Below are 24,814 nucleotides of genomic sequence, written 5' to 3'. Positions count from 1 at the left end.
AAAGCAGTGGGGAACACACTCGTTGTAAGTGAGGAGTTGATGATGTGCGTGACTGCAGGTATAAGTGTGGGCGAGATGGCCTGCAGGAGGTTGGAGGGTATGGGGTCCAATGGACAGGTAGTGGGACGAGAGTCAAGCAGAAGTTTGGAGACTTGCTCCTCAGTGAGATGGGAAAAAGACAGGAGTGAGGTCCTGTTAGCTGGTGGCAGCATACTGAGTTAGTTTAGCAAAGGAGTTATTTGGCACTTGACCACCATGAAATCTAGAATATAAATTACTCACCAGGATTGGATGCAGCTGGGACAAGTTTGTAGTGTTCAGATTTTTACTTCCCATTCATTTGAATGAGGCCATGAAAATGGTTTGTTAGAGCCATTTAATTTCTTGACCTTTTTCTTTGGATAGTTTAGAGGAATAGCGTCACCTGGTGGCTAAGACCCTGTTTTCACCTGACACACAAACAGGAAATATGGGAAGTGAGTAATCATGGGTCTTTGCCAGCAAATTGATCCAGGTGGAAGAGGACGAGAACCATGAAACGATTAGAAATAGCCTAATGTAACTAGCGTTGTTCCGATACCGATACCAGTATCGGAAATGCCTCCGATACAGCCTAAAATGCTGGATCGGGTATCGGCGAGTACGCGAGTCTATGCACCGATCTGATATCATGTAATTTATTAGCCCCGAAAAATCAACTTTAACGTAGTTTCACCCGGATAAAACGTCCGTTTTCCTGGAAACCTAAAATTACTGCTGTGTTCTTCTACAGATGAGTGAAGCAACTACCGTCTGGCTCAATACTGCTGCCTACTGGTGGGGGTACAAAACTGAATGCAAGACTATTAATTTCTAACACAATACTCACAGGTGTTGTAGTGTACACTTGTTAGATAGTTGATTACATACATTGGACAGACACAATAATTTTTTGAAAATGTGCATTATAACAAGGGCACACCAACAATAAATAAATAAATGCAATAATAATAAAAAATAAATACATTAATAATACATAAATAGATATTAAAAACAGGTAGTCCATCATAAAATTAAGTGATGCTGCACTAACAATAACAACCAATGAACATTAACAATTTATCTGTCACTTTGTGTGTGTGTGTCTGTGTGTGTGTGTAGATAACGGCATGTGTATGACTGAGTGTGTGTGTTTGTGTTTCCTAGTGTGTTAGATTGTCATAGAAGCTGTGGAAGTCTTTTGGTATGACCTCCTTGAGGTCTTGGAGGTGTTTGTATTTCATCTCCTTGATCTTGTCAAGGAGACTTGACTGAGTGTGTGTGTTTGTGTTTCCTAGTGTGTTAGATTGTCATAGAAGCTGTGGAAGTCTTTCGGTATGACCTCCTTGAGGTCTTGGAGGTGTTTGTATTTCATCTCCTTGATCTTGTGGCTCTCTGTGTAGAGTGGTATGACTGTAAGCATGTCTGAGGTGGTGTGTCGGAGCTGGTGCTTTGGCAATGGAGTCCAGTTATCCGAGTGCTGAAGTCCATCGTCCAATTGATGTTGTACCTAATAACATACAAAAAGAAAAAGTTATGTCTATAACTGGCCTTGCCTTGTTTGCCTCCTCATATGACATATTGACCATTGCACACATTTCCTCCAGGGACACAGACATTGCTACTGTAAAAAAACAAAACAAACAAAACCCCCGGTCATATCAGATTAGTTTGCCTCAACAGGTTACAGTAGCATCATGTTGAGGCAAGAAGTTGGTTATCTAGCTAACTAGACGAGACATCTGTAATCTGCACAACACTGATATTACATAACGTTACATCTGCTGATGACAATCTTAAGTAGCGACTGATCAAGTGAACGATAGGCTATAACATTAGTCTGATCATTTCTTGTCATAAATTAGCTTGCTATCTAGGCTCCTCAGCAAGCTAGCTGCTATACTTCATTTATCATCGCCGTTTCAATAAAGGACAGAGTTTCAACTGAGTTTTCTAATAAGGATTACTTTAGATGAAGTAGGGATTGATCTAACATTAGCTAGCGAGAGAAAGGCTATGAATAATCTGATAATTTCTTGTCACATCGCTAACGTTAGCTTCTAATCTAGCTTCTAGCTTCTAGTCTCCTCAGCAAACACTTCCATCTATAATCACAATGTTAACATCAGAGCTAAATTTGATAAACAGGTACACTGCATAGTTTTAACTAAGTTTGCAACCTAGGGCTAATTTGAAAACATTTTATTGAACTATTTACCTCAGACAAAGTCAGACGAAATCGCCTCTTCACTGTTTACCTCAGCTCTGCGTGCGGCACTTCATCCAAGATGGAGGCGGGGTGGAGTTACGAGGTTTTGCCGACAGTTTGAGGATCCAATGGCGTTACAAGATTTAGTCACAAGCTCTTTTTAATACTTTTCATTGGTTAAATATTTGTAAAACCCACAGACAGATATAAAGGGTGACCAATAGCATTGATTTATGAAAAACAAAAAAAATGACGAAATGTGGAGATACAAGGTTTCCGTCCGACAGCGACGATATACACATGAATAAATAAAATAAATATTATTATTTAATAGTTTCATTAAAACACGTCAGCTATCATCTTCATTCACAGTAGGATCTGAATGAATTGACGTCACATACTTCTGTGTAAATGGACTTTCTATCTAAGTAGTTGAATGTGTGTTGCTTTGTTTTCATTAATCAAACTAAATTCACACTTACATTTCCTCAGACCTGGTTTCAGCCTCTGCACTCCACCATGGTCCACACCAGGACCAGCAGATTCTCTTTGATGATAGAAACATGGACATTTAATAACCTTCAATATGAAGGATTTCCACTCATATCCCCCATTAAACATTAAACAGTATTCCTGAGCTTCTCAGTGTGACAGAGGAAATGTCTGTGACTCTCAGCCTTCTAGCAGACTCTCCATACCTGAGAGAGTCCAGTCTCCGGTGTGGATCCTCCAGTCCAGCAGAGAGCAGCTTCACTCCTGAGGCTCCTGGATGATTGTAGCTCAGGTCCAGCTCTCTCAGATGGGAGGAGTTGGAGCTCAGAGCTGAGGCCAGAGAAGCACAGCCTTCCTCTGTGAGCAGACAGCCTGACAGCCTGCACACACACACACACACACACACACAAGAAGCAAACTGCGACATAGTGTTGCATTTTCTTCCAGTGATGTATAGTTTGTAGTGCTGGGTGATAAAACGATATTGATAATTATCTTAAATTTTCCTTGATTTAAAAATAAAACAAACATGATAACTTTCAATAATATTGATCACAGCAGAGTTTCTCTCTTAAAGCATAAAGCAACCTAAGACTTGTTTTCCTAGTTTTAGTCATCATGAAGATTGATTGATTCAAAATTTTATCAATTCCTTCACTGTAGAGTTTTATGTAGCTTCAGTTAAACAGGAGCGCTGCTGTCCAACACACACACACACACAGCAAACACACTCTCCAACAGCAGTTACACAGTAACACTCACACTGCAGTGAAACGTCTTTAAATAGCTGCGACTGAACACTTATGATGTTTCAGTTAGAATAGTTTATTTGATATTTTTTAGGTTGCTCATACACTTCCTTGTTTACTTTACTGGCTGCTGGTTTTCTGCTGGGTTCAGGTCAAACTGGAAGAACGGGCTTCACTGCTTTGTTTCGTTATTAGGGGTTCAAGCCCGTAGTGCTGAAACCCTCTTGTTTTTGTGCTGGTTTATTATTACTAGGGGTTCAAGGAAACCCTATTGTTTTTGTGTTAGTTTATTATAATTAGGGGTTCAAGCCCCAAAGGGGCTGAAACCTTATTGTTTTTGTGCTGTTTTATTATTACTAGGGGGTCAAGCCCTGAAGGGGCTGAAACCCTATTGTTTTTGTGCCGGTTTGTTATTATTATTTTCTGTTGGCGCAAATTCCTGTGAGATGGTACATTACAGAGACATCAAATTTGGCCAAATGACAGATATTGGTAACCATTACTAGGTCCAGAAAAATGAACCCAATCGGCCTTAAGGTGGCGACATAATTTCAGGTTTTATGTTAACGGCCATAACTTCTACACCCTAAGTCTGATTTTCATGAAACTTGGTCCACATTATACAGGTGACCATACTCTACAACTTTGCCATTTGGAAAAACACATTTTTAACATCTCCTTCTACACCGTTTGACCGATCACCACCAAAAGTTTTATGTATCATCTACAGACCTATCTTATTAAAAGCTGTTAAAAGGTTGTTGATATCTTCTGTCGTTTTGAAGATATTAATTTTTAAATTTGAGAGAGAGCATTGCCTGTCCGCTAAATTGTCGTAACTTCATGACCGATTGTCAAATCATCACAAAACTTTGTGAACATGTTCAGATGTCATCAATGACCATGTGTGCACAGCCGTTTTAATCTTGAATAGTAGGGGGCGCCACAAATGCGAAAAGTTTATATCTCGTAATCGGCTACATGGATTCGTACGGAATTCGGTTTGCACGATCTAGGGTCATGACTCAGTCGATGCATAAAATTTGGTAATGATTGATTAAAGTGGGCATGGCTTATTACAACAAATCTAAATTTCTAGGCATTTCACATTCTAAAATTCAAAAAATCTAAATAAATCACCCGTTTGTCCTAGAGAGCTGAAATTTTTTCAGCACATCCACTGAATTGTGACAAAAGTTTGCCTCACTGCAACCTATGGTCATTCAGAAGTCCATCACTATATTTTTCAAAATATGCAAAATCAATTAACATCTATATCTCCACAAGCCTTCATTCATATGCTACCAAAATTTTCACAGACATTCTCTAGATGGTAGATATCAAGTGTTTCAAAGGGTGTTCATTTTGGTCAAACAGTGAGTCCACAGTGATATTCAATATCTTGCTGTAATTTGTACTATATGCACATTTCCTATTACGCCAAATGTTTGATCAAACTTCACCAAAATATTTGACAATACACCCGAAACCAGCGGAATGTGTGATTTTTTTTTCAGAATTTTATCACTAACATTTTGACTGTAAGTGTTTTAAGTTTAAATAGACAAAAATACCCCAGTTTTGCCCATGTGGTGTCATTGCCTTGACTTGTGAGAATGAGTGTGGGAACCATGTCTTCCCAGTGGTGGCCCAGTCCTACTTGCCAACAATGTACAATGTACACATATCTTTGCTAGATATTGGTGGCTAGTTTCTGCTCAAGAAATATTTACCCAATCGGCCTGAAGGGGGCGCTGTAACTATAATTTTACTTTAAAGGCCATAACTTCCATAACTTGCTATTTGGACCCTCAAGTTCCGCCTGGAAAGTTTTTGAGATATTTTGAAAGTTTTGAAAAACAAATTTTTAACATCTCCTCCTACACCGTTTGACCGATCATCACCAAAATTGGTATGTAGCATCTACAGACTAATCTAATTAAAAGTTGTTAAAAGGTTGTTGATATCTACTGTCGTTTTGAAGATATTGATTTTTACATTTGTGAGAAGGCGTGGCCTGTCAGCTAAACAGCTTGCATACCGAATTTTGTGCGATCCGACCAAAAGGGGGCACCGCAAAAGCCAAAAATGGGCGTGGCCTAACACAAAAACGGCCGTAACTCCACACCCGTTTGTTCAATGATCGCGAAACTTGGCAGGTATATCAAGAGATATATTTGGACGATTTCCTAAGAAATACTGACACTTTTTTCGCAACGTCAGTAACATTCACAAAAGGCTTGAAACCCACTCATGGCCGCTTGCGGCTATATTTCTTATTTAAAGATTATATAAGGTTATAGTGTTGAAAAATAAGACTGTTGAAAAATAAGACTGATATACGACATTTCAGTTCCACTTGGTGTCTGTGTCATTATTATTAATGTTGTTATTATTATCATTTTAGTTTTATTCTGGCAATAAAGAAGTATTTTAAATTAAAGTTGACTGATCTATTCCACTTTTTATTCAGGAGCAAAATTTGACAGTTGACAGAAATAATAATTTTACATAAAACTCGATATCGCCTGATATGAAAATTTAAATCGTGATAACATTTTCAGCCATATCACCCTGCACTAATAGTTTATTTATTGTTTATTCTTGAGGATTGCTTTTTCAAGCTTTTGTACAGGTTTTCTGAAAGAGATCCTAATCCTAATAACTATGTGAATATGTACAGTATATAGTATACGTATATATGTATACGCATTTATTATTATTATTATTCACATTAATTTGCATTATTTGCACTGTCTCTATAGTTTTATAGTATGTACATTACCTTTATTTATCGTATTACCTCTTGTTTTTTATTATCGTCCTGTATTTGTTTTCCTTGATACTGTTCTGCCAGTTGCTGTGGCACCTGAATTTCCTCAAGGGGGTTAATAAAGTGATATCTTATCTTATCCTATCTTATCTTATCTAGCTCTCAGTGTAAACTCCTTGTTTAAAAAGAGTTACATGTTGGATTTTCTCATTAGCACACTATTCTGAAATGAGTTATGATAATGCAAAAAAGCTAGGATAGAAAGTAGAGCTGCATGTTGCTTTCTCAGCTGGTTTCAATAAACAACATCAGCAAGAAAATGAGAGCTCAGGTATTGTCACTGACATTAATGTGCATATAAAGCAGAATTTAAATTTGTCTGTTGAACAGTAACAGTGATCCTGACCTGAGAGTCTCCAGTCTGCAGTGTGGACTCCCCAGTCCAGCAGAGAGCAGCTTCACTCCTGAATCCTGCAGGTCGTTGTTACTCAGGTCCAGCTCTCTCAGACTAGAGGACTGGGAGTTGAGAATTGTCCACAAGTCCTGACAGCATTTCTCTGTGAGCTTGTTTTGATTCAACATGATAAAACAGAAAGAAAATCATTCACTCTATCTTTCCAGAGCGACTCACTGTCAGTGAGCAGGAAGGGCTTCAGTTTCGAAGTCCAGTTCACTTGGGCAGGAAACATTGGTTTTTCAGAGTCCCAAGCACTGTTAGGGTTAGGGTTAGCTTTCATCAATGACATTTTTTCATTGAAGAAAACAAGACAATAACTAAATCAAAAATGTATTATGATGACAAAAATTATGATGAAATGTACTGACACTTTCGTCAACAAATACAAATGAGGAGGAGCAGGACAGTCTGGACCAGAGGAGCTGCTGAGCAGTAAAACAGGGTAGATAATGTAACAATGTTAAAGGCTGTAATGTAATGATGTAAAGATACAGGTGAAACTGACAGCACAGAGAGATGTAGCAGGACAGAGGGGCAGAAAAGCAGATTTCTTGTACAAGGGGCCTCATTTCTATTGTTCTTTACCTTGTAGACAAAAACAAGCAACAAACAGAACAGTGTAGCACTGTTTATATTTTTAAGTTATGTTATCTTTGACAAAAAGCACTTGAAAGGGAGCACTTCAGATATATAAAGGTTAGTTATTTGTTTGACAAATGGAACTATTTAAAATGGAATACATTAGATAGGGTTACAGTCCAAGTAATGGGATCCTTTACTGATAATAGCCTATATATTGACAATATAAGAGAATAAAAAGACCCCCTAAATCTACTGTAGATGTAGTAGACTAAAATCATATAATATTTGGTCAACTAAAACTAAATGGCATTGCAGTCAAAAGACTATGACTAAAACTAAATCAAAATTTGCTGTCAAAATTAACACTGGTCCCAACATGTGATGCTCTAACCGCACCAGTTTAATAACATTAAAGATACAGAGTGGAACAGAAGAGGGACACAACACAAGACATTTGTATCATGCAGAGTTTACACCTGCAGCATGTAGAGGAAACAGATATGGTCTTGTCTCGCTAGGCCTACTTGTCGCTCCTGAAATATGTAAGTAGACTTTTTGATACACATACTGTGCCAGTGGTTGAAAAAGTTTTAGCTGTAGTAAGCTAAAAAGTTTCCCCCATCTTTTTTTTATTTTCATGATAATGGGGTGCAGGTCTGTCATCATCTCAGCTTGCTAGCAAACCTGTCGTCATTGTTTGGTTATTGTCAATGATGCTAATGCTAGCTATGTAAATCTGTCTTGTGTATCTTAGTAGGCCTGAGTAAGTTTTGCATGTCACATTCATTCATGCATACATAATTAAATGTATAAATGTGCAAGATATAAAGTGACATGCGTCATGCGACGATTACAATATGAAAAGAAATCAGAACATTCAGGATTTCTTCAAAAGAATGAAATCCAAAACAGCAGAGCAGGACAGGGGGACTGACCATTGTTCCGACGGCCCATTATTCCGAAACCCCAATAGTCCGAAAAATGTTCCATTGGACCGAAAGCCCATTTGTCTGACAGCCCTTTATCCTGAAAACAAACACCCATTGCTCCGAAGGCCCATTGCTCCGAAAATACACACTCTCCCTTAGTGTTGTAGTACTCGAGATCGGTCTTGGTCTCGAGACCGGTCTTAAGACCACATTTTGCTGGTCTCGGTCTCGTCTCGGACTCGACTGCATTTTTACTCGGTCTTGACTCGGTCTCGGACAAAGAGGACTCGGAATTTTATTTCAAGACCAGTCGAGACCACAAGTGCAGTAACATCATTACCTGCCGGTGCATTGTCTGACTCTGATTTATTTTTTACTGTGATTGGATATAAAACTTTCCCCTTCAAATTGCAACCGATAACTTGGCTTATTTTAAGTTTGAAAGTTTATTAACCATTAAACGCTGCCACCCTCACTTACCCCCCTCTGAGCCGCGCCAAGAAAGAGAACGCAGGATACAGGAGGAGAGAGCACCATGTGTGGCTGAAGAGGAGAGAATAAGAATAATACAATTTGCCTACAGAAATCACAGAGAGTTTTGCAAAACAGTTCTAAGAACAAACACCGATTCCATACAGGCACACGGTGCGTTCAATTCAATGCGCTGCATTAAAGCATTGCAACACAGTTATCGGTTAAATTATAATTTCACTAATGTTAGGCTTAAATTCCACAAGGTAATAACGTTACCGTTAAAGTCTGTAGTGCAGCAGAAGACGTGTTATCAGGTTACTGTTTATACCGTTACTAACACAGGCGAGTAAATTGTGGAATTTCAAGTTTCACTTTCGTCTGCACAGCGGGGCTCTGGCAGATTGAGTAGGGGAGAGCGGGGCAAGTTGTCACATTGGTCAAAGTCAAAACACTAAAACATAAAAACAATTTGTAGCCTATACATGACAGTAAGTTTATGTTTCTTCTCATTTCAGGAATCAAAATAATTATACATTGTGACATAAAAGCAAGGGACAGCTATAACCTGATAATAATTTTGAATGTTTTAGTGAAGCTCTGTGCTCAGGGTGTTTTAACACTTCTGTTTCATTCTGCCCACTGTCTTGAGCCTTTCCAAAGGTCAGTGAAATCGAATTGCAATGTTTCAAAGGATTGCCTTCTGTCACCGAGTACATACTGTACATCCATTTGTATTTTACTTAAATTCCTAAATGATGCTTTCTTTCTTTTTGAATTTTAGCAGAGAAATTGTGTAAATGTTGAGCCATCACTCTGATTACATGGTCTTGAAAATGGACTCGCATTGGTCTGGTCTCGGTCTCGACTCGGTCTCCCCCCCCTTTGGTCTTGGTCTTGACTCGGTCTCGCCCCCTCAAAGTCTTGGTCTTGACTCGGACTTGATACGCTCTGGTCTTGGTCTTGACTCGGTCTCGGTTTAGGTGGTCTCGACTACAACACTACTCTCCCTGCAGTTAGAAAGATTCATGGCCTGCAATCAGTAACAAGGCCCTGCCTCCTAATGTTTCACACCCTCTTTCCCCCGGTTGATTGGGAGCATCTATGTATATATATGGCTGTCAGAACTTACCAACTACACCACTGCTCCAAACATCAGACCATGTGCGTCCATGAAGAAAACATGAGTAGCTTGTTCTTCTGACGCCCGGGCCACACCGCCTGCGTGAGCGGCGCATGTGCATCGCGGAACCTGTTGCTTTTAATTTCGGTGCCCATGTTAACAGGTGAGAGCAGCCACACAGCCAGCGTGAGCAGCGTGAGCAGCGTGGCTCAGGTGCGGCTCGGCTGCAGCTCATCCAGAGATTTGGTGTCTTGCCTATTTTTTCAGCGTGACGTGGGCAGTTCCCAGCAAAAATAGACAGGGAAAATGATCTGTTGGTAGTCATATTGACATCATACCAGCAACATTACACCTTTAAATACTGTTTCAATGTCTATATCTGTAGAATATGTCACAGACATGAAAAAAAAAATCTGTTTCCGTTTCAAATTAAAAGCCTTCTAGCATTTCTGTGGACAGAATCCCTTCATTTGTTAACACAAGGCTTCTATTGTTAAATATTTGCAGGACCGTGTTGTAGAAAATTCAGTGACTTGCATGGCTAAATTAGTGGAGTACCGGCTTTTAACTGTGGAAATAAGGTAGTCATAGCTGAAACCCCACGTAGGCTATAGGCAGTATTTTTCCGGTGCCTCTCTCCCTCTCTCGCTCTCTCTCTCTCTCTCTCTCTCTCTCTCTCTCTCTCTCTCTCTCTCTGAACGAGGGTAAACAAAAACCACGTGACTGCTTCCTTGGTACAACTCTTCACTTTTCGGACCGCTCATCAACATATAAATGACATAATGACATGAAATTAAACATTCTATGGTCATTATCAAAGGTAAACTCAATGTAGAGGGATAGGCAGCGCCACAGTAGCGCTGTAGCAGCAACGCTCTCTGTGTGTGACACCACAGGCTGTGAGCCGCAGCAGTTCAGCGAGGTAGCCGTCAGGCACCGCTCACGCAGGTGGTGTGGCCCGGGCGTTAGGGGATTAAGCCCTCACTACCATCATAATATCACTGCTGCATGGAATGCTGCATAATTCCAACCAGGGAATAAGGATTGTTAGAGTAAATATCCGACTGTGAGGTCCGACAGCCAGCTTCCTCCATTGCAGAAGCACATGGCTAATTATTATGCAGAATGATATAATTCTTATGCTTAATATCTTATATCTTAACATCTAATGCTTATTTTTTTTAATTTTGTTGCCACTTTATACTGTGACTGTATTTTTGAATGTGCATTGTTTTCTTTTGTATATAGCCTACTTTTGGAGGTACAATTTCTTTAAAGAATAAAGTATGGAAGCTTTATATTACATTTGTATGGTGCCACTCTGTTGTGTTGTGATTGGTAGGTCTATTTATCTTTTAAATTAAACTTTAAACACAGTAATGTAAGACAATGTAATGTTAGTAATTAAAGTAGATATGGGTAGTGGAGACAAAAATGGTAAATTAATGCTATTCTGTGAAAGTGAATTTTATGATCTGTTAAATTAAATGCTAAAGGAGTATGATTTTGATAAAGAGGGGAAATGGCGGACTTTAGCTGCAACGGAAATGGGGGACTTTAACTGGTAAGACAAATCTCGGGAAAAGTCCCGAAAACGAGTAATTAAGAATTTTGACTTTACCCAGGTAGTGACAGGACCCACAAGGGTAACCCATTCCTCTCAGTCTCAGATTGACCTGACAGACCTGAGAGAATAACAAGATCCTACAACATGGTAACGGGAATGTCTGATATATAATATATATATTAATCTGACACTTAATAATCTGATACTTATAACAAGAAAGCTGTCAACAATTGTTTTAACAACTGTACTATTAGAAAGTCTCCTCAGTTAAGAATACCTAAGGGTGACCTAAAAGCTTTTGAGGATGCTATAAAGGGAATCAACTGGAGTGACCACCTATCAGACGGGACTGCAGAAGACAACAGTCACATTTTTCTATCCGTAATTCAGACCACAATAAATAGCTTCCTTAAGAGAACTAAAATTAAACAGGGCTAAAAGAGCACACTTCCTTGGTTAAATGGAGACATTTGGAAATTAATGAAGGAGCAGGATCATGCGCTTAAAATAGTGCTTAAGTCAAAGCTAGTAAATGATAAGCAGAGGTTCATAATGCTGAGGAGCAGGGTAACTAAAGAACTAAAACAAGCTAAGGCAAACTTTTATTAATATAATTGGTGAGGCACAGGGTAATTCCAAATTAATTTAGGATAATATAAAGAAGTTAACAGGCAATCAATCTAATTCAAAAAAGCGGTGTGAACGGTTGCTTAACGCAAGATGTAGCTATTATTTCTACAGCTTTTAATTCATATTTTATTAACTCTGTGAGAGACCTATCACAACATTATAATATTGGTCCCTTAGATTTGTCGCCATTAAATGAAGGTCAACCCAGCTTTTCCATACATGAAGTCACTGAATCAAAAAGCTCACTGAAAAATTCCAGGGCTAAAGACATATTTGGAATGGACCACAAAGACTCACTCGTCCCATCACAAGCATTATTAATTAATCTTTCAGGCAGGGTGTGTTTCCAAAGGGATGGAAATCAGCCATCATCCCATCCAGTTTGGATTTAGAGCTAACCATTCCACTGAAACCACAAACTGTTTTTTCATTGAGAATGTCAAGTGTAAAATGGATAAGGGGGCATAGTAGGGGCTGTATTTCTTGATCTCAAGAAGGCATTTGATACTGTTAACCACAATGTCTTGATCAAAAACCTGTCCAATTTTAACTTTTCTGCAGAATCTCTAAAATGGATGAAATCCTACCTCGAAGGGAGAACTCAGTGTGTCAGAGTGGACGACGAAGTATCGTTTACTCTGAAGTATGATGTAGGAGTGCCTCAGGGTTCTATCCTTGGACCTCTATTGTTTAGTCTTTATATTATATTAATGGTTTGCCCGGTGCCTGCAGTAAGTGCGACATTCAGATGTATGCCAACGATGCTGTGATTTATGTTCATGCCAAAAACAAAGAACAGGCTGTGGTTAAATGTACATCCATAATGGTCAGTGTCTCCAAATGGCTTAGAGACTCATGCTTGCACTTGAATGTTAAAAAAACCAGCCTGCATGTCCTTTATGAAGGTAGCATGTAACGTTCCTGAGCCAAATGTATATGTATCTGGTGAGAGGATCCAGGTAGTGTCTAATTTAAAATATTTGGGCATTGTTCTTGATTCTAACCTTTACAAAACAAGTAAAAACAATGACAAATGCACAAAAACATTTAATCTGGCAAATTTTAAGTATATAAGAAGCAAGAAAGAAAGAAAAGAAAGAAGAAATTGTATTATTTCTACTAACAGACTGTATTGATGTGGCCCTTATCTAAAGCAGGTCACAGTGTGTTGGCATGGTGCTGTATACTGAGCTGACTGGAGCACTAACACTGACAGAGAAACTGGTTTGATTCCCACTGGACCGCCCATGATAACAATGTTTTCACACATGGTGCTGTAAGGTGATTGGATAAATAAATCCACCAAATGGCACATGCTTTGTTATACTGTAAGAAAATAAAGTGGATATGAATTAGGAAACACTTTAAAAAGAAGTGGCTTTATATCATCATAATCTAAAATAGAAACATGAGAACATGAGAAAGATTAAGAAGTGAGGAGAGACAAAAAACATTACACAAAATTACACAAAAGCAAGTCAATAAAAGTGTGTTTTACAAAGAGTTTTAAAGATGATAGTGAATCTGCAGCCTCAGTCCCTCAGAAAGGCTTTCCACAGTCTGGAAGCCCTGAGGAAGCCCTAAAGTGCAACCACCTTCAGTGTTGAGTCTGGATTGAGGGAAAGTCAGGAGGACCTGAAGATCTCAGCTGGCTCTAAGCTCACAGGGAACTAAAAGCTCCACAGTGTAATTCAGGACCAAAACTAGCCTGCTTTAAATGTGTTCAGTGACATTTTATAATTACAATTTCCCATTTGGCAGACGCTTTTATCCAAAGCGACGTACACATGATATTTCAATACAACACAAGCAAGGTTCTAGTCAAGAGAGAACAATGAGAGTAAGAGCCATAAAGCTAAGATCTGGTCCAACAGGACATAGGTGCTACGAGGCAGTGCTATGAGGCAATGCATAGAGTGCATAGAGGCAGATAAAAGTTAAAGTTAAATAAAAGTTTTTTTTTTGTTTTTTTTTTGGTTGGTTACACAGTCCATTAGGTGATAAGGTGTTCACTAAAGAGCTGGGTCTTTAGCCTTTTCTTAAAGATTGAGAGGGACTCTGCGGATTGAATGGAGTTTGGTAACTTGTTCCACCACCGAAGAACCACAGAAGAAGAGTCTGGATAGAGACTTAGGCCTTGTTGTGGCGGCAGCACCAGGCGCTGCTCCTTGGCAGAGCGTAGTGGGCGGGAGGGAGCGTAGACCTGAATGAGGAAGTTCAGGTAGGTCGGAGCCGTTTTGGTCATCGCTTTGTAGGCGAGCATCAAGGACTTGAACTTGATGCGGGTGGCAAGTGGGAGCCAGTGGAGGGAGATGAACAGCGGAGTGACATGTGCTCTTTTGGGCCGGTTGAAGACCAGAAAGGCCGCCGCCTTCTGGATCATCTGCAGAGGTTTGAGCGTACATGCTGGGAGCCCTGCCAGTAAGGAGTTGAAGTAGTCAAGGCTGATATTACAAGAGCCTGTACCAGGAGTTGTGCTGCATGCTCAGACAGGTAGGGTCTGATCTTTCTGATATTGTACAGGGCAAATCCACATGACCGAGCAACAGAAGCCACATGCTCCTTAAAGGTTAGTTGGTCATCAATCATGACACCCAAGTTTCTGGCAGACTTTGCGGGAATGAGCTGAGCTGATTGGAGCTGGATACTGATCTGTTGTTGTACAGAGGGACTGGCTGGGATGACAAGGTCTCAGTCTTTGACAGGTTAAGCTGAAGGTGACGTTCCTTCATCCATGCCGAGATATCGGCGAGGGCAGGGAGCGTAGACCTGAATGAGGGAGTTCAGGTAGGTCGGAGCCATTTTGGTCGCCGCTTTGTAGGTGCATAAGAGATATTGGCGAGGCGTGCCGATATCCGTGCCGAGACCGTGGGGTCGTCTGATGGGAACGATAGGAGCCGGGTATCATCAGCATATGAATGGTATGAGAAGCCATGTGAGCGGATGACTGCACCAAGTGAGGTGGTGTATATTGAAAAGAGAAGGGGTCCAAGCACTGACCCTTGAGCAGTGGGATATAGACACTTCCCCTCTCCAAGACACTCTGAAGGATCTCCCTGAGAGGTAGGACTCAAACCAGCAGAGAGCAGATCCTGAGAAGCCAAGCTCAGTGAGTGTGGAGAGGAGGATTTGGTGGTTAAATGTGTCAAAGGCAGCCGATAGGTCGAGCAACATTAGAACAGAGGACTGACCGGCAGCTCTAGCTGATCACAGTGTTTCCACTACAGACGAGAGTGCAGTCTCAGTAGAGTGTCCGCGTTTGAAGCCAGACTGGTTAGGATCATACAGGTTGTTCTCAGAAAAAAATTCAGAGACTTGATTAAAGACTGCACGCTCAAGTGTCTTGGAAAGGAAGGTGAGGAGTGAAACTGGCCTGAAATTTTCAACCTGAGATGGGTTGCGTGTAGGTTTTTTAGCAGCGGGGTAACCGCTTAATTCTCTGTCTAACTGGTAACCAGAGGACAGATGTTAAAACTGGGCAGATGATGATGTCACCTTCCCACTGGTTAAAATCTAGCTGCTCTATTCTGAACCAGCTGGTAAAACCTGCAGGGCGACCTCTGCAGATTCAGGAATCCTGTTTTGAGAGAATAGACCTTAGTTTGGAGAAATGTGTCAAATCAACTTAGAAAAACTGTAACTGTTGGACTTCAGAGCTGAGACCAGAGAAACACAGCAGCTCTCTGACAAGCTGCAGCCTCTCAATCTGAATAAAGAATAAAGCATGTAGCTATAAAATAAAATATTACTGAATGCTTTCAACAATCTAGTGTTTCATAATCCAATTCCATCTGTTCAGGTTTTAAATGTGCAGCTCAACATTAGTCAATGGACTTCAGCATGTTGTCAGTGTGGATCAGCATCATGTCGGCCTTATAGAGTCTTTCCATCTGAAACCAGACAGGCTGTCACACCTCTGTCTCAGAATTGGTCCATTTTCCTTGAACACATTCTGTAACCAACCATATGAATAAAGACGTTTGGGCCCTGAATGCCAAGTAGTTTCAATTAAAGGTTTAGTTAAAGTCCAGAATGGACACTTTTTATTGGGACAATACTTTCAGATGGCAGTTTCTCTGGACATAATTGTGATAAAAAGCAGAATTTGAGTTGGATGGGGCAGCCACCAAGAACTTATGCAGAACCAAAAATCAAGCTGTTCATTTATTGAAACCAATAAACACCACCGTGCCTCCAATGCGCTTGTTGTCTTGTTGTTGTCTTGATATGTTCCGGAACCTTTTCCCTCCAGACCGACTCGCGGGAACACCAACCACTTGGGGTCACTGTTCATAGTCAGTATTGAGATGACTTTTAGAAAATATGGAGCCAAACAACTGGTGACCCTTTAATATATAAAGATTCAGTCTGACAAAAGAACACATGCACCTTTTTTCACAGATTTTTTGTTCAATTTTGTTTGTACATTTTAACCACGAGTTCATCTTTGTTTAGCAGTCATTCATGGAAAACATTATAGAAATAACAAAAACTGAAGTACATATTGCATTATAAAAACACAGTTCTGGTGATCCATATTAGGCAGTTGTCTCTGGCTCCCATTAAGACCAAACTTAAGAAAAAAACAAACTATATTCTCTGAATATCTTTTTGTGAATTGTATAATCCAGATAACACTTGGTAATACAGGCTGCTCACCAACACAAAGGAAGAGGAAACAAACTGACTGATGCAGTTAGTTTGGGAACAGTGCAGAAAACACCATGGAAAAGGTTTCAACCAGAGATACACAGCTGAAAGGAAATTTAAAATGACATCTGAATATGAAATGACTGAAGAATATTATTCTGAAAATGTCCAAACAGCAATTTCATTAAACTTTCATCTTCATAAAATTTCATCTTGCACCATGCAGTACGTCTTTAAGTCTGTGGAAACACCAATAAAGTGCAACTTCCCTGGTGTCCAAAGTGCATTTTTTATCAAAATATGCATTCAAATTGGAGTTATGAATTAATTTCATAAGGAAGATAAAATGTTGTACACATTAACTACATACCATCATGCTTAAACTGTGAAAGATATGAGTATACTAATATTCTCACGTGACTTTTTATCACTGAAGATACACAAAATAAAATATTTTTAATACATTGTGTATCCATAGTTGGATCAATACCTGGGTGATTATGTGCTCTATACGTTCTGTGTAATTACCACAATAAAAATCTGATCTTTCCTTCCTTTATTGCCTCCAACACACTCACATCAGAGTTTTGTTCTCCATAGATGGAGGCCATTTTGGAACCGATTTGGACTCCTGTATCTTTAATACTATGGAGAATATAATCACCATAGTTCATTGTTATTCATTTGAATACACAAGGATTGTGTGAAAAAAACATCAGGACAATTTGAGACGTAAGTCTGTAAATGATCATCTGATTTAAGATGGAATGACTCTATGCATAAATCCTCAGATTAAGTTTCACCACAATATTCATTTAATATTCATGTCAGCACATTATTAAATATTCTGTCTGACCTGAGAGTCTCCAGTCTGCAGTGTGGACTCTCCAGTCCAGCAGAGAGCAGCTTCACTCCTGAATCCTGCAGCTTGTTGTCTCGCAGGTCCAGCTCTGTCAGATGGGAGAAGTTGGACTTCAGAGCTGAGACCAGGACTTCACAGTGAGTCTCTGAGAGTTCACAGCCAGAAAGTCTGTGGTTACAGATTAATGTGAAATGAGTCATTATCAAAGCAGAGTTGCCACTAAGCATACCAATCAAAACATATACAGCATAATAATACTGAAAATAATTATAATTATTTGAAATTTTTCAAAAAACACTCAGTGTATATTTTTTTTATTATAATTTAAGCAGAAACCAAGCAGAAATACATAAATGCAATTACATGAAAGTAATTCTGTAAAAAGTGTTTGAAAAACTGATTTACAAAATGATTGAGATTTTATCCTAAACTTGCTAACTTTGTTAGCTTGTTCATGTCGCTCTGTAATTCTGATATGTCTGAAATGAGTTGAAGGCAGGATAAGACGAGGGCAATCTTTCATAGATATTACACCAATAAAGAGGCTAAAGAGGTTGAAGAATGTAACGCAAGTAACAACTGATCTGTTAGATCAGTAATGTAATGTGAAACTGAAACTGGAACAGTAATGACTTACTTTACATTACAGGAAAACACATGACTTTGTAAAGCGTTAAGCCTAACACTGTGTACCACAGCTATGTAGAGCAACACTTTATAGTGTGTGTTTGAGGAACTATAGATCTTTATTGTAATTCTGATGGTATCAGGTATGAGGGTCGCTCTACACTGTTCTATACTGTTGGTATTCACATCAGGACTAACCGAGCCTTCCTGCAGTTCCTCACAGCTGGGATCAGTCTCCATCGTCCTTCCTTTGATGTGTTGTAGGCCTCCAGGTCCAACACATCCAGAACCTCCTCTGACATCTGCAGCATGTAGGCCAGAGCTGAGCAGTGGATCTCAGAGAGTCTCTTCTCTGGTCTGGTGTCTGACTTCAGGAACTGTTGGATCTCCTGATGTACTGACTGGTCGTTCATCTCCATCAAACAGTGGAAGATGTTGATGCTTCTGTCAGGAGGGGTTCTGAAGGTGTTCATCCTCTTCAGATTGCTGATGACTGTCTGGATGCTTTCTGGTCTGCTCTCTGTCTGACCCAGCAGGCCTCCTAAGAGTTTCTGGCTGGACTCCAGTGAGAGGCCATGAAGGAAGCGGACAAAGAGGTCCAGGTGGCCATTTTTACTCTTCAGGGATTTGTCCATAGCTCTCCTCAGGAAGACATCCAGGGATTGTCCACTGTCTTCAGATCTACCCAAGCCTTTTCCCAGGAATGTCTTCAGTACCTTCTCATCCTTGTTTGTGTGACAGTGGAACATGTAGACAGCAGCCAGAAACTCCTGAATGCTCAGATGGACAAAGCAGAACACCTTGTCCTCGTACAGCCCACACTCCTCTTTAAAGATCTGTGTGAACACTCCTGAGTACACTGAGGCTGCTGTGATATCAATGCCACACTCTGTCAGGTTGGCTTCATAGAAGATCAGGTTGCCTTTCTCCAGTTGGTCAAAAGCCAGTTTTCCCAGAGAGAGAATCATCTTCATAATCTCTGTAGTCCAGTGTGGATCTGTCTCAGGTCTCCCACGATACTTGACGTTCCCCCGTTTGGACTGAACTGCCAGGAAGTGGATGTACATCTCGGTCAGGGTCTTGGGCATCTTTCCTCTCTCACTGGTTCTCAACACATGGTCCAGAACTGTAGCAGTGATCCAGCAGAATACTGGGATGTGGCACATGATGTGGAGGCTTCGTGAAGTCTTGATGTGGGAGATGATTCTTCTGGCCTGCTGCTCATCTCTGAATCTCTTCCTGAAGTACTCCTCCTTCTGTAGGTCAGTGAAGCCTCTCACCTCTGTCACCATGTCAACGCGCTCAGGAGGGATCTGATTGGCTGCTGCAGGTCGTGTGATTATCCAGAGGCAAGCAGAGGGAAGCAGATTCCCCTTGATGAGGTTTGTCAGCAGCACATCCACTGAGGTTGACTCTGTAACATCAGTCAGGATCTCGTTGTTCTGGAAGTCTAGAGGAAGTCGACACTCATCCAGACCGTCAAAGATGAACACAACCCGGAACTTGTCAAACCTGCAGATTCCTGCTTCTTTGGTCTCATTAAAGAAGCGATGAAGAAGTTCCACCAAGCTGTATTTTTTCCCTTTCAGCAGATTCAGCTCTCTGAAAGTGAATGGAAATGTGAACTGAATATCCTGGTTGGATTTGTCTTCAGCCCAGTCCAGAGTGAACTTCTGTGTTAAGACTGTTTTCCCAATGCCAGCCACTCCCTTTGTCATCAATGTTCTGGTTGGTTCATCTCTTCCAGGTAAGGGTTTAAAGATGTCTTCACATTTGATTGGTGTTTCTGGTCTCTGGTTTCTGGACACTGCTTCAATCTGTCTGACCTCATGTTCCTCATTGACCTCTCCACTCCCTCCCTCTGTGATGTAAAGCTCTGTGTAGATCTGCTTCAGAACGGTTGGCTTTCCTGCTTTAGGAATCCCCTCAAACAAATACTTCAACTTCTGCTTCAGGTTGGATTTGATTTTACGTTGGCAGATGGCAGCAAGAGTCTCTGAATGAATAAACAACAGATGACATCAATGAGATGATGCTATAGTAAGTATGAGTAATGCAAACATTTCCTGGTAAATGTGCACATTCCCAACTCAATGGACTCTATTCGGCTCATTACTGATGGGCGGACAAGCAGGTCCTCACTGGGTATAAGGTGTAAGGTAGCTGTTGTTGAGTCAGTTATTATTACTCAACCAGGAGTTTCATGCAACCAATCTGATTCCTTAAAGACACATTCACACTGTGCTGATTCCCATAAAGCTCTGCTAGCTATGCTTTATTGGTTGCATGGGTAATGATTGTATAAAAACCCTGCTACCCCTGAGGACCTTCTTTACTGGGATTATGGATAAAGTGATGATGCGGCTGCATCACACTTGTCTTTTAGAAGGTACTGTCAGGTATTATTGTTATATCGTGCACAACTGTGATCAGTCTTTGAGCAAGATACTTAACCCTGACCTGCTGCAGGGGCACCGAACTACTTGGCTGACTCTGCACCCCAATTAGAGGCCGAAGCAAGAATTCACCCACTGGGGGATCAATAAAGTATATTAAAATCCAAAGAAATTACATAAATGCAAAAACGCCAGTTTTGCTGTTTTCCTGACATTTGCACAACATAAAATTTACAATAAACACAGACACTCACAAGGCCGCCAGTCTCTCTTCACACATCTATTGTCTGGATGTAGGCCAACAAAAGTACACAAATAAAAAAAAGCACAATTTGAAAAGACGGACAAAACATTAGAGAAGTTAGACAGACACACAAGTTGCGAAGATCAGACATGGCTATTTTTGTGTTGGCTGTAACTTCTGTCAAGTTTATAATTTCATTGCAACCACTTTGTTGAAGTTATGCACAATGGCCAAACTTTCTATTGTTTTTGAGAACTGATGACTTCAGAAAGGACAAGCCTGGATTTGAACCTGCAATCTTTCACATGAGAGGCTGATACTTTACCTACTGAGCCAAACACCTGTTCCAGGTTTACTGAGGAGAAACTAACTAAAGGTAAGGCTAGAGTTATTGACAGTGCTAATCACTTTATAGAACATCGTAGTGCTCTCCATTAACAAATAAAACCAAACTAACGTTAGAGCTCCACTACCAGTGTTGCATCGCGTTGCCATCAGCGGTGCGCCAATGTGACGTTCTCGCTCCACAGAGCTTGTTGACTTTTGAATGGAAACACCAGAAAACAACCAATTCAACTTTATTTCAATGAGGGCAAACGGGTGCGTCAGCCATCAAGAATTGAACCTCAGCGATTTTTTAGCTTGGACACAGCCATCGGACGCAAGGCGAACGCGAATGCAACGCGAACGCGAATGCAACGCGAACGCGAATGCAACGCGAGCAGTGGAGCATCTTTCAGTGCTGGTAAAGGAATCATTCCTTCGATGGCTGATGGCCATTGACAGATGATGTCAAACACCTGCTTTGAGTTTTCTGTACTATGTGATTTAGTGTTGATTTACTTTTCATGAAACTTCAAAATGGTCAGAGTTCATCAGGGACTTGAACTCACAACCTTGTGTTCCTAAGACCTGAGCTTTACCACTCTGCCAACTTCCACTTTGGTGTGCCAGAGTGGGGAAACAAAACAAAGGGACAAGTGATCGGTCATAGATGATAGTCCAACCCATATTGAAAGAATATGAATATTATAATTGTATTAGTGCCCCACATTAATCAATTTACACATGGCTTTACAGACATCATCTTGACAGTCCAGACATCCTTTGAATTTAGTTTGATGAACATTGATCAAACTATCTTGAACATATCACAGTCAATTTATCAAATTATTTTCAGCTAGACATTGCTATTTACTGTACGCTCAGTTTTGAAGATATCATTACAATTTGTAATGTCTATTTACTAATCAAGGTATGAAGATTTCAAAAATCATATTGTTTTTTTCCTGTAATGTACAGTTTAGGACAACACTAGGAGGACAACACTGTGGGATCAGTCAGTTTTTACTAAAAACAGAGGGGGGCGACTTCAGAATCGGGGGAAGGTACCAGTGAACGACATATTTAACAAAACAAAATGACGGACAATACAATATTGCGGACATTGAAAGTGATATATGGGTTGGACTTGGCACCCTCCAAAGGATCTATGGACACAAGAAGTTTCTCTCTATGACACACGGTTCAGACGTTATTGACCAAAACGCAAAGTTGCTTGTTATAGTGCCATCATCTGGCCAGTGTATGTGGGGTGCATTGCCTGAGTAGTGGGAGACCATGGGAGCCCACCTGCCAAATATGGCTGCTGTAGGACTTACGGTTTCTGAGCTGCAGATACTTCTAGTGGAGAAAAAGAAAGAAAAGAAAAGAAAGAAAGAAAGAAAGAAAGAAAGAAAGAAAGAAAGAAAGAAAGAAAGAAAGAAAGAAAGAAAGAAAGAAGAATTCCAGCAAATACAATAGAGTTCCAGCACTACGTGCTTGGACCCGTAAAATGATACAGCTAGCACTTTATATACATCTTGTACAATAAATCATATGTGATGCATGATTGCATAAGTTGTATATTCTTTTCAAATGTGCCTTTTTTAAAATTTTCCCATGACTTACCTATGGGTCCTGAGCCGATGTTTGACAAACTCTGCACTAGATTATTCCTGTTCATCTTCATTAAAACCTTCTTGGTCACCTCCAGAGTGTTTTCGCTGTAGATCTGCACCATCTCATCCACTGTGTCCTGCCTGCCTGCCTTCTCCAGTCGGCTCTTTGGGATGGCTGGGAAACCTTCCAGGCTGTCAGGCTGCTGCAGGAACCACTTGAACCTCTTGAAGTCTTCATCTCCCAAATCCTCCAGAGTTTTCAAGAGCAGATCTACAGGCATGGCCATTATTGCTCCCTGGTAAAATCACAGGAAATATTCAACTCTAAGAACAATTATGTGATTTCCCCACAGGAATGACTAAGATTCATGTCATCACATCTCATCAGTACCAATATTTTAGACATGTGTGTCTAAAGATAGTAAGATTATTTTATCAGCCAGGTCACACAAGTAATCAGTAATGTAATTGGTAATATTTGTCTGACCTTATCTGCCCCTTCATTACAAACATAGTACTCGTAAAAGTATGCATGTCTTCAGCAAGGTCAGAGTACAGGCTAATTCCCTTTTTTCTCTTTCCATTTCCTTTATTTCTGTGAACTAGGAAAGATCTTTTTTTTTCACTTGGAGGTTTTTCACCTAGGTTTTTCACTTCTGTTCTTGTCTATATGGCCAGTGTTCCCAGTTTGGCTTGAATACAATCCCTTTTTGATTCAGGACCAACTAAAAGAATGTCTGATTTCTCTCCATTTAGCTTTAAAAAATTGTTACTCATCTATTCATTTATGGCTGAGACACAGTCAGCCAGACTTGTGAGTGTATCAAGGTCATGTGGCCTCACAGACACATACAATTGTGTATCATCAGCACTGGCCTGAAAATTCACACCATGCTGCCGGATGATCATACCCAGTGGAAGCATGTACAGTGAAAATAACAGAGGTCCAAAGATGCTTCCTTGGGCCACACCATAATCAACATCAACTGGTTTAGAGACATGTTCTCCAATTTTTACATAAAATTTTCATCCAGTGATATAAGAATGAAACCATTTAATAACTGTGCCAGAGAGACCAACCCATTTCTTGAGGCGATCTAATAAAATGTTGTGGTCAATAGTGTCGAATGTGGCACTCAGGTCTAGGAGGACAAGAACTGATACAAAGCCAGCATCTGCATTTAATCTAAGATCATCTAGGACTTTAACAAGGTGGTTTGCCCTGAAGCCGGATTGAAACGTCTCTAGGATGTCATTTTCAGAAAGGTGTTTATATAACTGAAAACCACTTTCTCCAGGACTTTACTCAAAAAGGGTAGATTAGAGACGGGGCGGTAATTATTAAGAGCAACGGAGTCCAGCTTTGGTTTCTTTAGTAAATGTCTAACTGACAATCTGGAGCGCAGACGGGGATAGTTTGTCATAGGTGTTCGTGAAAAGGGTGGATGGAATAGGATCTAGAGAACAAGTGGTGGCTTTCATACCCAAGACAATTTTGTGGAGAGCAACCTTGTTTATTGGGTCAAAACTAATAATCATATGTGGTGGAGAGGTGGTTTGATGTGGCAATTTATTACTAGTTAAGGAGATTGTAATGTTATGTTGTATGCTGCACCTAATATTTCTGATCTTCCCTTTTGAAAATGGGCAAACTCCTCACATCTGTAGGGGGAGGCCTGATCAACTATGTCTGAGGCTGCGCATGGGTTTAAAAGTCTATCTATACGTGAGTATCCTGGAGTTTCCTGAGTTTCTTGCAATAATATTTGAGAAATGAGTTTGTCTCTCTGCATGCACTGCTTTATTGTATCTAACAGTGAGGTCTTTATAGATATCACGGTGAACTGTGAGTTTGTGTTTTCTCCACAAATGCTCTGCTTTTCTGCATTATATTTTCAATTCACAAATGGACCTAGCTCTCCAGGGCATGTTGTTTCCTTGACAGTTTCTTCTCCCTTATAGGCGCAACAGTATCAAGTGTGTCAGAAAGCTGACTATTAAAATTAGTGACAAGATCATGTTTAGAGTTGCTAGAAGGGAGAGACATGTCAGGCTGACTCACAATGTCGGAGAATTTGGCGATTGCATAGGCATT

The 24,814-nt window shown here is 40.3% G+C and overlaps 1 protein-coding gene across 1 annotated transcript; it reads right to left on the bottom strand.

The window, feature by feature from the left end:
- Window positions 1-1,312: 1,312 nt before the first annotated feature.
- On the bottom strand, window positions 1,313-23,006 carry LOC139651898 (protein NLRC3-like). The gene is made up of 6 exons (XM_071528785.1): window positions 22,730-23,006; window positions 18,338-20,135; window positions 17,507-17,680; window positions 2,954-3,099; window positions 2,746-2,774; window positions 1,313-1,528 (listed from the first exon to the last, which is right to left on the bottom strand). The coding sequence occupies exons 1-6, from the start codon at window positions 23,004-23,006 to the stop codon at window positions 1,313-1,315; spliced, it is 2,640 nt and encodes an 879-aa protein (XP_071384886.1).
- Window positions 23,007-24,814: the final 1,808 nt, after the last annotated feature.

This window comes from Centroberyx affinis, unplaced genomic scaffold, assembly GCF_046629955.1.
Source record: "Centroberyx affinis isolate AG114_WGS23_722 - 3 ecotype Tasmania unplaced genomic scaffold, CSIRO-AGI_Caff_v1 ptg001725l_1, whole genome shotgun sequence".
In the NCBI taxonomy this organism is placed as follows: Eukaryota; Metazoa; Chordata; class Actinopteri; order Beryciformes; family Berycidae; genus Centroberyx; species Centroberyx affinis.
This window is presented reverse-complemented; position numbering and strand designations above follow the sequence as displayed.